The 14,227-nt window shown below is 32.2% G+C and overlaps 1 protein-coding gene across 3 annotated transcripts; it reads left to right on the top strand.

Moving 5' to 3' along the window:
- Positions 1–1,407: 1,407 nt before the first annotated feature.
- LOC130636142 (uncharacterized) lies at positions 1,408–12,480 on the top strand. Of its 3 annotated transcripts, none has more exons than XM_057445773.1 (2): positions 1,408–1,580; positions 10,204–12,480. In XM_057445773.1, the coding sequence occupies exon 2, from the start codon at positions 10,248–10,250 to the stop codon at positions 12,171–12,173; it is 1,926 nt and encodes a 641-aa protein (XP_057301756.1). In that variant the 5' UTR covers positions 1,408–1,580; positions 10,204–10,247; the 3' UTR covers positions 12,174–12,480. The 3 variants fall into 3 exon arrangements, with proteins under 3 accessions (XP_057301756.1, XP_057301762.1, XP_057301768.1); XM_057445779.1 differs by lacking the exon at positions 1,408–1,580 and adding an exon at positions 3,523–3,707; XM_057445785.1 differs by lacking the exon at positions 1,408–1,580 and adding an exon at positions 8,201–8,640.
- Positions 12,481–14,227: the final 1,747 nt, after the last annotated feature.

The following is a 14,227-nucleotide window of genomic DNA, read 5'->3' as shown; positions in this document are numbered from 1 at the left end:
AAATTCACAAGGGTCATAGAAAAACAACAGTAATAGCTTCAAACTTTCAATGATATATTGGTATACATCTGGCAACCTGTTACTATGTGCTCAATATCGTTTTGGTAATGAACTCCAAGGTTTATACAAAAACAAAATTCCTTTTCTTTTAACAATAATGTTATGTCAAATCTAAAGAAGTTCGGTAGCAATATAAAATAGTAATGGGTGAAGTTGGACACGAAGGTTATTGTATTTTTCTCAAAGTGATCTCTGTAATGCAGGGCAAACAAGTTAGGCGACCGAAACATTTGGGTAGCGTTTAGGCTATTCACTCATTCGAAACTTGGATTTGCAAAAAACGCACAGGAAAGTGCTAATTGATTCGAATGTGCATGCATGTTCCCATCACAGTGAATTGTCCACCTTAACTTTGTTCGCAGTAGTACAAATTGATGATATCAACTTTTGTAACCTGAAAATCCTAATGTGACTGCGGCAATATTTCCAAGAGCATCAGCTACTGCTTTTAAAGTAAACTGAAAAAACAATTTAATGAACTTGTTTCAGTTAGAAAATGCCGATAAAAGAAGGTTTCAGGACAACAACAACTCTCCTTAGCTTTTTTATGTTGTACTCACAAAATTTAAACCCTAACTTGTTTTACGCCAACCATTTGAGTAATACACTTGCGCGATATTATTAATTTTACCAGAGCTTAACTTTGCTCTGTTTGTCTTAAGGCCTTTAAACCGGTAGTGAAACTTTACTTCTGTCAAAATAACTGAAGTGGAATACAGATCGATTGAGGTGAGTTTAAAAATATAGTTATACACTAACTGATACTTTTTGGACCAATTATGGTGAACAGAAATGACATGATTTTTCCAACATTTTATTTCTGCTGAATTAAGTTTCAATGTCCATCTACACGCCTGTTTTAGTTATTCAATAGTAGTGAAGTTAAAATCTAGTTGCTAGGATTTTCCATTTCGTGGCATGGTTACACGAGTGAAAATCTGTTTAAAAAAGACAAGCATTTCGAAAATAAAGAAAGGGATGACTTGGTAATGCCATTTTTGTCTTTTGTCTCATTGAGGAAATACAGAAGATTTAAGTTATAATATAAAATATGGCTTACTACCAGTAAACATAACCAATTTTATGACACATGGCTTAAGTCAAATACGTTTAATGAGTAATCAAAAATAATACAAAATAAAACAATGGGTTGTTATAGCTATTATCAATGTTGTTTTTTAAAAAATATTTAATAACAAAAACTCAACCCGCTGATAAAAGAAGGCTATTATTTAGGTGTTTGTTTAATTTATAATATTCATAGATACAATTATATGAGAATAATAATAATACATAAGAATCGTTACGTAATTCACTTTGCTTAATTAACAGCCATGTTTGATAAGATTCAATAAACTTTTTTACTCACAAGGAGAAATCTAATGAAATGCTTCAGTGTATTAAGATCGATGTTTTTATGAGTGTCAAAGAAAATTCTATTTAGCTACGAACACACAGAAACTTAATTTCGATTCAAAATAATTTTGCACTCAAGTTGCCATCGTATTCAACGTTGATTTGTAAGTATGATTAAATCCTGTATATTTTGTTGTATATTTGCTTATACTTGACAAAAGTGAAGGGACTCGTCTGAAACAAACAAATCCAGCGAAAGTAAAATAAAATACGGAAAGCGATGAAGCTAAATCCAGTATCTAGCAACATGAAATTTGGCTGATTTAGTTGAAAAGTTATTTGTGTCTTTCGCAGATTTGGGGTCTTAACGCAAGTTTGTCCCACCTATTTCTAACTTGTAAAAGTATCACAACATCGGTTGATGAAATTCAGATTTGATTCTCAAAACAAGAGAGCTTCTCAATATATTCGAAATTTTAACTATCGTCTTGTGCCAAAACAGAATTACATATAGATGTGGTATATGATTCGGGGATTGTGATAAATTTTTGAATTATGCATATTAACTGGTCATTATTCATAACAATAACCCTAGTCCTTATACATACACATTAGTGAATTCAATTGTTGGGTTGCTCACAGATTTGGCGAACTTTTGAACTTGCCAAATCGGCAAAAAAGAATGGCTAGAGTTGCTAGTTTCATAATCTTTTCATCCATCTTAATTGTTTTATAGAATTTGATTTAACCTGTGATAAGTAAAGTTTCTATTCCTCATAGTGACAAAGTGATAAGAAGTTAAATTTTGCTTTAAAAAATCACAAATAACTTGCAATGGATTGTAATTGATAATTCCGAAGCTTTCCTTCTCCATTAACACCTTACACAGCCCACCCATAAACGCCATCCGAAATAAATCTCTGACGGACTTGCTGACGCAAACGGATTTATTTTGCAATTTTCTAAGCTTGGCAGAAAAGAAATATGGCATTTAAAGTATTGTTTGTATAAATCAATAATTTTTTAGCCGAAACTTAAACCGGAATAATGTCATGCAGACAGTCTTGTGATTTATCTTCGATTTAGTTGTTGATTGAAAGAAAAGAAACTCAAACATTCACTGTTATTTCGTCGCCATAGTACGTAAAAATTAATCTGTTTATGACGAAAAAGTGTTAGTAAACAGAAGATGATGCATTATTACATTTTAGAAATCAAAGCCATAATCTAGCTTCCATTTTAAAACAACAACGGTTAATCAAACGGAAGTGTAACACCAAATTGAATCAAGCATTAAGAAGCTGCCATTTTAATTTGTTTTGATTCAAAACGTGTTGCGTTACAAAGAGCAAAAATGATAAATTTTTTTAATTGTAATTTCAAATGCAAGTAAATGTGCTGGTCTCAAATTAATTGCTAGTGTAAATTTTGCAATTTCTGGAACTGCAAAGTGTAAATTAACCTTTATCTTAGCTATTTTATACACTATTATTAATATCTTTGGACTGACAAATATTTACAATCTTTGTTACCATTAACGTTGATGAATAAAGCGTATGATATATTTGTCCATAACGTTACAACCTAATAAAGCAACATTTCTCTGCTCCACAAAAATAGTTGTAGTGAGCTAGCTACATGTTATGTGGTTAGCTTTACTAACGTATACCATGTGAATTTTAAGCGGATATATAAGCTATATAAGCCCCTCTGGAGTGCCTTGACGCCCCATTTAAGCTATAGAAATTTATGCCTAAATAGAAAACGCATGTAAAGAGCGAATCCACGACCTCTGACTGAGCTACGGATCCCTAAATATTTATATACCCAAGATACTGTGTATAAAGATTCAGAACAGCTTTAGATTTCATGACTCTTTGTGGAGAAGTCAATTAATTTGCCTGGAACATTTCTTAGTGAACGTTTCTAACGTTTGTGGACGCTTTTTAAATGTGGTTTTATCGCAACACCACTTCTCATAGCTATTACGCCATTTTTAATAATAGTTTCATTGTAACTTAGCAACGACGAAATAATGGCTTTCTTAATTGTCCATCAGGGTAGCTGATTACAAAGAAATATCTTTTCTTTTTTAACATACAATTAAAATAAAAACGCAGTATCGATAAAAAAGTGTTTTATTAAGCATTATATTGCTCGGGTTATGTGATTTTTTTAATTTTTTTTGTAAAGCCGTATGAGAACTTTCTAATGAGAAGATAATTTGTGTTTTTATTATGGCAGAGAGAGCGAGATTGGAAATTGCAGAATAATTGTAAATAGTAAACGCGGTATGTTTGTTTTTTCACTTTGGCTTTATATACTAGGTCTGTTAAACTGTACACGAAAAAATGAATTTTTAGAAAATCTTAAGAATGCTCTATTTTTAAAGAATTATTCTGACTACATCCGTAACATCTATGTTTGTTAAGACTCATTTCCACCAGATTTTTCTTTTTAACGCAAAACGCAGTGGGATAAAAACAAGTCTTTAAAACGACAGCCAGAAAAGAGGCTGCAAATTATTCATGATAACTCGAATTTTAAGGGGAAAAAATATTTCGAGTTATCGAGTGACAGCAGTAACGAGTGAATAGAAAATAGAGTCAGTGGAGGTTCAAGGTACGGGGGTTCAATTCTGATTTGGTGTAGTTCAAAATGTTTATTTTAAGATGAGATTTTTCATGTTATATGTTGAGAGGATTTACCACTGATTTTATCAGCTATCATTGAATCTACTGAGAATGGAGAGGAAATGTTGCATAAATATAGATCAAAAATTGAGTTTTCACATTTCGAGAAGATATTTTACAATTTACATGACGAAAGTTACTTTGTGAGGAAAGATTATTTAACAACAGCCAGTGGAAGTTTCGTTATGACTTAGATTTTACAAAGCAACCAACCAAAAAGCAACTAGGGCTGAAATAACAATCATTTACGTAAATTTAGTATTAAGCTTATACTAGCTAAGAAATATTATAAAGAGACATTTGTTAAGATGAGAATATACCTTTATTAAACCAAAATCTTTGAATCTTTTGTTTCTTATTCTGAGCAACTTTTAGGCAATATTTGTAACTGAAATTGTGTAAAGAATAAGGCTAATCCTTAAAAAAAAGTATAAAGTGTTTACAAGAATGATAATGTAACAAGTACTTCCTCATCCGTAACTTAAATGTCGTTCCAACTGCTATTATGATGTATGTCTCCCCTACATCAAACATACAAAATAGACATACAATCTCATGTCAAAACAAATGCTAAATTTATCACTCCGATATATGATTGGTTGAAGTATATTTTAATAACAATCACCTGAGCTTGCAAGGGATTAAATTGCTGAGAAATTTTATGTTTTTGTAGCGTTAGATTCCGATTAATGATTTCTAACTGCTGATACAAGAGCAGAGAGTAATAACGTGGTTTTTGCAAATAACATGACGTTTTTTGGTAAATTTGTTTTTAATCGAAAGTTTCGGGTGGTTATTGTTATTAAGTGGGATGTGTGCTATGATATTGATATAAATTCCAAGGCATTAGAAAATGAACGGAGAAGAGCTGATGGTCCATATTCCTTGTCCTTTACACATACGGAAAAATAGAAACATGTTAGCATATATTAATTTCTCTGTTGAATAATCCGAATAGGGCAGACAGACAAGCAAAGCTGTAAAGGAAAAGGGGCTGGTGCTCCCATTATGACACTTTCCAGGTAGTCCGTTTTTGCATTAGGTTTCATGTGCTTAATGTACCCTTTCTTGGACATAATTCCACAGGTTGACGTTTTTTTTGATTTCGTGTTACTGAGATTTTACTGTATTTAGTTCTTCATTTTGACAATTTTTTTGACTACTTTACAATTCAAATGGACATCTGACTTACTTTAGAACTTTACTTTGCGAAAAATAAAAAGTCGTAATTTTTGTGACATGTTGGGACACAGGATCCTGTTTGCAACTTTGCTTACTACAATCATGGTTAACCGTAATGAGACATCAGGACGGTTAATTTCGAATTTCGCGCCACATGTGATTACTTTGTTGATTATATGTTAGAGTCATGCATTTTCAACTTGTCAAAGGTCACAGCAGAATTAGGAGTTATTATTATTTCTTTTAAATCCATACTCTTAAAAGTTTGTAATTGTTGCTGACGTCAGCACAATACTTTTTCCTGAATTTCGCGACTTTCGTAAACTCTGGAGTGAATTTTTTCGTGGTTTGGGTGAGCTGGAGTCGCACATTTTTAGGACATATTCGGCTATGTTTGAAAAATGACGAAAAACCTGCGTCTGTTTCATAAAGTATGTCCACGATTGTAGTCTCGGTTGTGGAACCGCAAATAACCTTTTGCTTGCGTTTATTCATTAAAATTCATAAGTAAGATCTATCGAATGAAAGCAGAAGCGTGAAATTTGTTATAAATAATTTAAGAGCCTGTAAAAGGATGACCTGAATGAGCAAAAAAAGTTGATACATTTAAATCCCGCTGAAGAAAGTTTATTCGTTCCTTAGACAAATTAGAAGCTACAATACAACCTTAAAGCGGGTTTCCCCTTAAAACAAATTGATATGCGTATCAAATCAAAATCAGTTGATCCGATAGTACAAGTTTTCGGTCGATTTGTGTCGATGCGTGAAAAGGCATTTTATTTCATTCGGTTTGTTATAATCAAACACATGAACCCTATGATCAGAATCACCAGAGTTTCAATAAAATCACTAGAACACTAGACTTAATGACATAAATAGAATCATCGGTTCAAACAACAGAACCACCAGAACGTTACAAGAACGTTTACTAGAAATTAAAATTTAGGCACCAAAGTCATCAAAACTAGGTATTTCACCAAAATTATCAATTTCAACAACAGATGACCAAATCATTTGTTTTCACAACGTTATTTGCCAAAAAGTACTTTTTTTACAAAATGAGCCAATAATTTTTCATAAAAAGGATCAACTGTTTTACCACAAAATGCACCATTTCTATTACAAAAGGCATCAGTTATTAAAAAAAGTCGTTTTTATCGGTAGGCTTCAAAAGAAGCTTGTGGTGTGTAAATAAACAACTAGCTGTTCATTTTATCTGCGTCTACCAAACAAACCACGTATCGTCTTCTAAATGCTTAAAATATGTGGTAGAGGGGTTATGACCCAATAATAATTTTTTTTTATTTTCCAACCACTTTTCTAACCAAATAGCCTACAATCCAATTCTGTCGTTGAAACAAATTAAAAGGTCAAAAATCTCAAAATCTTACTTTAAATGGACGTTTAAAAAAACGTAGTTGAAGGAAGAGCAATGAAAATGCCTGATTATTATTCAGATGATTAATCTTGAAGTGTATTTGTTTTTGAATCGACTGACCTATTTTTAGAACGAGTTTTATTTCTAACTTTCTAAAATAAATTTTAATTACTTTTTATTTTAACTTTTTATACATAATAAATAGATTACATAGATATATTTTAAGGATACATATTGATAGCAGATTTATATCTGAAATGCATATATCCTTGTAAAATATTCATGCTAAATGGAAAATAAATGAATATCATATTTTGGAGTTTAAGAAAGAAGGTCTAACATGTTTTTGAGAGTATGATCTCTATCTTAGAAGTAATTTAAATTTTTTATGTCTCATACACAACAAAACACATTGATTATGTCATTCATTAAAACAAAGTTAATACAACACCAACATTTAATGTTTTTTATTTTTTTCCCGTAAATTCCGTAAAATGAGTTCCGAAATTTTGAAATATCTATGATGGTTTATGTACTTTGTCGTATTAAAATACATGCAGTGTTCAACTAGCACAACACGTGCCTGCACAGCTTAAGCATGGAAAAGGTGATCGTGTTAACTCTATTCGGTCCGGGGTTTTTCGAACATACTATGACCGGGGGGGCGGATTACGCCCCCCCCCCCTCAATAACTTTTCATAGGATTGTTCAAATTGAATCAAACTTGGCACACTAATAGTACGTCATAAAAGGAACAAAATAGCGGCAATAAATTTTTGCTTGCGTCAGCACATTTTATGTGACGTCATCAGAAGCTTGAAAATTGTTAAAAATGCCACTATCTGCTTAAAATATAATTACTTTTGTTCTAGAGCGAATTTTTACATTCTGTTTGAAGTTTCTGAAAGCTAAATAAATTTTTTTTAACATACCTTTCGGTTTTTACATGGATTGGATAAAAAATTGCCAAAAATTGCCCGAAAATCCGTTTTTTCCGATTTTCGGGTAAAATCCGACAAAATCGGGAAATCGGATTAGTCACGTGTCATAATTATTTAAAATGATTCTTCTTGATGAAACAAAGTTGTGTTGCAAGTTTCAAGTTCTAAGGATAATCTTAACAGGAGTTATTATATTTTCCCCATTATAAGGATTTCATAGAGATTTTAGGGGTAGTTTCGAGTAATGGCCAATATCAAAGCCTCTGAAAGGTATGGGACCTAAACATTTAGCATGCAGGTGTCTAATAGATAATTGTTGAAACTCAGTAAGTATCATAGCCATATAAGAAAGCAATCAGGAGTTATTAAAAAAAAACCGTCTGGGGGGGCGGAATCCGCCCCCCCCCCCCCGGACCGAATAGGGTTAAGACTTATACCCACATCCTTTCTGTAGGTCAGCTATGTAAGAAGATAAATACGTTTTAGCAATTGAACTGTTTGTTGATTGAAATTACTGGCATTATTAGTTTAGTTATTTAAGCAAAAGCGAATGTCTTAATACAGCACAGAAACACGTCTGGCAGGCGACGCTGGATGTCCACTACTAGCATTGTCAAAGATGATCTTCTCCTTAAAACTTTGTCACTAAGAGACAGCCAAACTTGAGTCAACAAGGCATCTTTTTAAATCGAGTGTGAAAATGCGTTGGAGTTAGTTGGGGGCAAAATGTCTCTGTCCTGTATAAACTTTCTTATTATTTAATTTCATTAAACTTGTTCGAACTAAAATGAAAAAATAAAAAGAAAGTAAAAAGAAAGTAAAAAGAAGTCTAAACCTTGAGGCAGATGGCCAAGTATAAATTATTTACATTGTCAAAAAAGAAATAAAAAAATAACACAACAGAATGTATTCAATAAAATGGTAAAAACATACTTTGGCGAAATGTGTGATAAGAAAATGGGCTTGTTTTTATATATAAGGAAATTACTAACTTAGAGGAGAAGTAGGCGAAATTATTTTCTTTGGAAATGTAAGTGAATTTTAAATTCATTTCTGTGAAATTCGCGTTTAATTTTGGGTAAAAATTACCAAAGAAAGAAAGTTTCCTAATTTCACAACTAACATTTAAAAACAAATATTCTTCCTCTGCTAATGCTTTAATTAATTTGTCGTTGTTTCATCTGTCATACCATGGTTCACTATAAAAGGGAACTTTAAAAGAGGAATAATGCGAATCACTGTTTCCCCCATATGCATGTTTTTTTTAAAGAAATACTAAACCTCAAAAATGTTTTATAAAATTCAGAAGAAATAACGAATATTGCACGTTGTATGGAATTCTTATAAATGTACGAGAGAAAGCAATATTTGGATGACACAAACTTTGAGTTTTTGTACAAATGGATACAATGTATATTTGGAAACAGCTTTTGTAGATATCAATTTGAGTTTATGATATTCTTGGCTTCTGCTCAAATAATAGCCTAAAAAGAGTTTATTTTCTTACCTTCGTATTCAAACTTCTATAAACGCCTGGTTCAAAACAAATTATGATTTTCTAAATTTGAAACTTAGCAAATTAATTTAAAAAAACCAATCGCTTATAACCCCTGAAATGTGTTCCTTTAATGACTTTTAATATTTTGTCATGAGAACTGCAATTCTAGCAAAAAGAGCGATAAATTCTTGAAATATTGAAAATATAAATAGCGAAAATATTTTAAAATCGAAAAATTAAGAATTTGCAATTATTTCTGCTTTAAATATAACAAGATAGTTAGGATCAGCTAAACATTTTAGCAACTAAAAACTAAATGACTAAAATTGTTAAAACAGAGAGATGTCTTTAAAAAAATCAAAGTCCCAGTTAACAATGCAGAAAAAATAAGAAAAAAATTGACTAACATAAAATTTTCCTAAATAAAATAAAATTTTTCTAAAAACTATTTAACTCAGTACACTTTTTCCATTTGTAATTTCTGCAGCTTTCTCTTCCTTATTGGTAATATCATAATTTAACCAGACCTAGAAATTTAAGACCGTATTTTTTTAATATTTTATTTATTATTTTATTTATTATTTGTTCTTATTTAGCCGAAAATTTTAACATTTTTATTTCTTTTTAAGTAACCTTACCATTACCTACAACCCTACCACTAACGTGTATGACATAAAAATTTTCCCTTTTGTAACCTCAAGACTGTTATATTTGCCATAGTAACATTTAGCTGTCTCTCAACTGTTCCTTATTCTAAATAAACTTGACAAATATTTAGTGACATTGGTACGAGTAAATAGATAACTTTTAGTCCTGTGACAACTTTTACCCATTAAAATTTTATCACAGTTAACAAAGTAATATTTCGTATTTACAGAGTTCTGCCAATTTAATTCGTATGTAACTAAATTTTAGAATTGCATTGTTTAACAAAACTGTGGAGTAAGTTGAATGAAACAATAAATCGAATTCATATTAAATGACCCAGGATCTCCTAGGTCATTTAGTGTAAATTCAATTTATTGTTTTATTCGATAATGCGATATCTCACTTATCTCTGAATCAATAAGATAACTGAAAACAAATTTCTTCTAGATCTTTAAAGAAACTTGTTGCTTTTTAACAATTGGAAGATGTAAATGAGAGTTGTACCATCGAGACAAATGGAACTTGCAACGCCTCATCTCACAACAAAGGCTGTTAAGAGCCAAGAAAACTCGTATGCTACCATTATGAAGTACATTCTTGAAAACGATCATGTGACCGACTTATGGCGGGAAAACAAGTCTTCGAATGAATTGGCACAAAAAAGAGCTAATTTCTTCTTAAGCTCGATCCAGAAGCCTGTTGTAATGGAAAAAGATTTTGTCGTTGGATCCTCGGGAGCATTTGATAATGAAGATAGGGATGTTCTTTTAAATAACAATGCTACGCGTCAACCGGTATTGGCATCCGACATTGTATCTGTTGTGCCAGATTCTCAAGGACCGGTCGATGTTGCATCAAGTAACGAGTGTTTTGTTAATAAAGAGGTACGCTCATGCTCACCTATATTAGATGAAAACAACAATAACAATAACAATGGAGCAGCAGTCGATTACACTATAAAAGCTGCAAATATTTTTCAAAATTATGGTACATCATACGACTTAGTCCAAACAGAGTTGCCTTATACACCTGAAAAATATGTTGAAAACACTAGAGTTGATAACTGGACTGTCCAGCTTGCTAAACCAAATGAAACAGAAGAAGTAACCGAAGAAGGACTTACATATTCCAGTAACTCTCCGATCACTCCCATGTATAATGTGCCAACTGAGAAAAACATCGAAGTTCTCGAAGTACCAAATGTGAAACTAAATTCAGTCAAACGAAGACGTTCTTCAGTCGATAGTGGAATAATCGTACGGACACCGAGCGATAAATCGACATTAAGTCATAAGGTGTATCGAACATCGAGTGAAAAAATCTACCGTAAGCATATCTTTAACGAAGTTTTCAAGAATGGTTCCAAACATCTTTGTAAATTGTTTCGTTCTAGTAGTCAGAAGTTGTATCGAAGCAACCACAACAAGAAAAGAAATAGTTTTCCTACCTCGACAAATCTATCTCGAAACAACAGCAGTTTAAGCGACTCGTTTTTGCAGAGTGAATCATTTTCTTTGGAAGCAATCTCAAAACAAAGTATAGAACCAAAAAGAACTGATCAAAGTATTAACGCTTCTAATATATTAAAGGACGAATACGAAAGAAAACGATCACAACCCGAAAGATTTCATCACCTGCCTGAAAACTTTGAGTTTAAACGTGTCGATCACATTAATATTGATTCAAATGAATCTTTAAGTTCCAATCCAACAACAACAGTTAATACCGACCATAACATTCCTATAAGTTGTGGTGAAACACCACGATACAATTCCAACTTATTCTCGTACAGCAACCAGAGTAACGGTAGCAATAAGGAAGCAATCACAGAGTCTAGCAACTTGATTCTACCTAAAGTAACAACAACAAAATCCGCCACTAAGAGAAGCGTAAGCTTGCATGTTAAATTACCGAGCCAACGAGTTAGTGATTTGTTTGATATTTCCAAATATTTAGCAAAACAATCCAAAACTCGTAGAAGTCGTTCCTGTTGCTCCCTTTATAGAGATTCAGTTCAAAATTGTCATCTTAAGGTCCTTGATATTGATATTGAGGAATCTCTTTCCAGAGCGACTAAAAATCGCAACCCAAAAACTGAAAAACGCAGTAAAAGAACTTATAAAGAAGTAAATCAAGGTTGCGAGTTTCGAATGGGTTTCGACATTGACGTAGTAGATGATAGTGGAAATTCATGTTTGCATCATGCATCTAGTAACGGTGATGTTTCAACTTTAATTCATCTACTCAACAGAGGTGGGAATGTATGGAAACGTAATAAAAACAATCTGTTACCAGTTGATGTCGCTTTAAACTTTCAAACAGCGAAACTGTTATCGCAAGCGACTCTCTTTTATAGCAATCCAAATCATATTGATCGAAACATCGCCACAACGTCAAAATTAATCACAGAATTATAAAAATTTATTCCCTAATGTATTATACGAAAAGAATACCATTTCTACCTTTGTCCAACTCAAAGGTCACGCACTTCATGCAGTATGACTAAACGCCTTTGACGATCAATTTTTTTTGGTTTAACACCAAAATTATGCATCGCAAATACCTGCATTTACTATGCATTAATCTCAACGCAAATAAGAAATAATTTTTCAATTTTGTTATACAGTTCACAGTTCATGTTTTTGCTAAAAAGTTTTGAAATATATATAAATATTTGTAAGTTATTATTGAAGTATAAAAAAAAGATTTGCATTTTGTAACGAATGATTTGTCTTTTTACTTAGATCTAATCTTGTTCCTAGTTTGATATTCAGACGAGCGATTTGGGTACTAAAATACTTTGGTCCCTTATTTTCCCAGCAGCTGGTTGGTCGTCCCCTTATATACCCTCAACATCAACCCCCAGGAATAACAAGTCAGAATAAAACAGACGCTGCAAGTTATTACTACTACTACAGCCTGGCCATTCAAACTGGGCTGCATGCAACTTGATTTCAGACTTCTTACAGAGTAATTTTATTAGATGCCAATGAAGTGTTTCAATATTCAAAATCAAATGTTGTCGGAAATTAAAAAAAAAAAAAATTCTGAAATCTTCAAAGCATGTAATGTGTTGAAGAGTGGTGAATTAGAAGATTCTTCGTATTAAATGCATTTTTCAGTAGTTACACAGAATATATTTTCTATTGGCATCGCCAATATATAGTTCTACAGAAAATCCACCGATCATGGTCCTTCGGCATAATTCTGAAATTCGATGGTTTGCAAATATATGTGAGAACATATTTGCAACTAATAACTCTGTAAATTTAACCCTGAAGGAAAATGGAGGGTTCATTGAATAACGTGAAATTTAAAAAAATATATATAATAGTATTGAAATCTAATATTTTTAAATTACGCACATACATAAAGCTGAGTTTATAAAAAAAATATGTATATAGCTACATGTAGTATTATACAAGAAATCATTGAAATCGATGTAAAAAATTCCATAATTTAAATCAATAACAACTTCTTAACGACTTCCATGAACTAACTAGTGCAATATTCCATCAGTTCAGAAATTAAAGCATTTCAATGTCTTTGAAACTTGAACTTATTATTTGACACTATGTTATAGTTGTCGTTGTTTTGCTATTGCACTCCTTGATGATTTCTGTGTGTATCTGCTCATTTTTCTGTTTTAGCAATCTAGAAAACATTTGCTCCCTGAAGTCTTTCTAAGAACACTAGCCCTGTATTTAATTATTGTTAAGGGTGTTTAAATTTTTTCTTGTTCGTTGGTGCTACTATGATAGAGGTATAAAAAGAGCTTTAAAAGGAGACAAATAAAAGCAAGTATTCTCCATGATCTTCATCAATCTGATAATTAACTATTTTGAACTTTAAACAAAATAAAAATTGTCAGAAATCAGACAAAAAAATTAATACGACATCCTTAGCTAAGAGCATTGGATAATGATAGAAAACACTATTGGCTAAAACCCTATAGCTGCCTAGTCATGTTTTCCTGGGTTCATTTTATGAGAAAGTGTAATGATTCTAGTTATAAAGAAAGATATAGATTTGGAATATACATTGTGGCGTTCTTAGGCTGGCCTGATGAAACTAGCATAAATAATAATTTTTTATTTGCTATAATTTTGTCTCTTTTATAATAGCCGTATTTTGTCTGTCTGTCTGTGTGTCCGCGAAAGCTGTGTCCCGTAATGGAAACACGAGATTTTTAAAATGCGCATCAATACCAAATGCGATATATTTCTGTTCACTTTGTTGCAACGGGTTAATTTAAAGGACGGGCGACCCCTTGGATTTTTCCATGGGCTAACAACTATCTCTTTAATAATAGCCGTATTTTGTCTGTCTGTCCGCGGAAACCGCGTCCTGTTACAGAAACACGAAATGCGATATATAAAGGACGGGCGACCCCGTGGATTTTTCCACGGGTTTACGGCTTCTCTATAATAATAGCCGTCGTCTGTCTGTCTCTGCGCGGACCCCCCGCTGA

The sequence above is a fragment of the Hydractinia symbiolongicarpus genome, chromosome 1 (assembly GCF_029227915.1).
Source record: "Hydractinia symbiolongicarpus strain clone_291-10 chromosome 1, HSymV2.1, whole genome shotgun sequence".
In the NCBI taxonomy this organism is placed as follows: Eukaryota; Metazoa; Cnidaria; class Hydrozoa; order Anthoathecata; family Hydractiniidae; genus Hydractinia; species Hydractinia symbiolongicarpus.
This window is presented reverse-complemented; position numbering and strand designations above follow the sequence as displayed.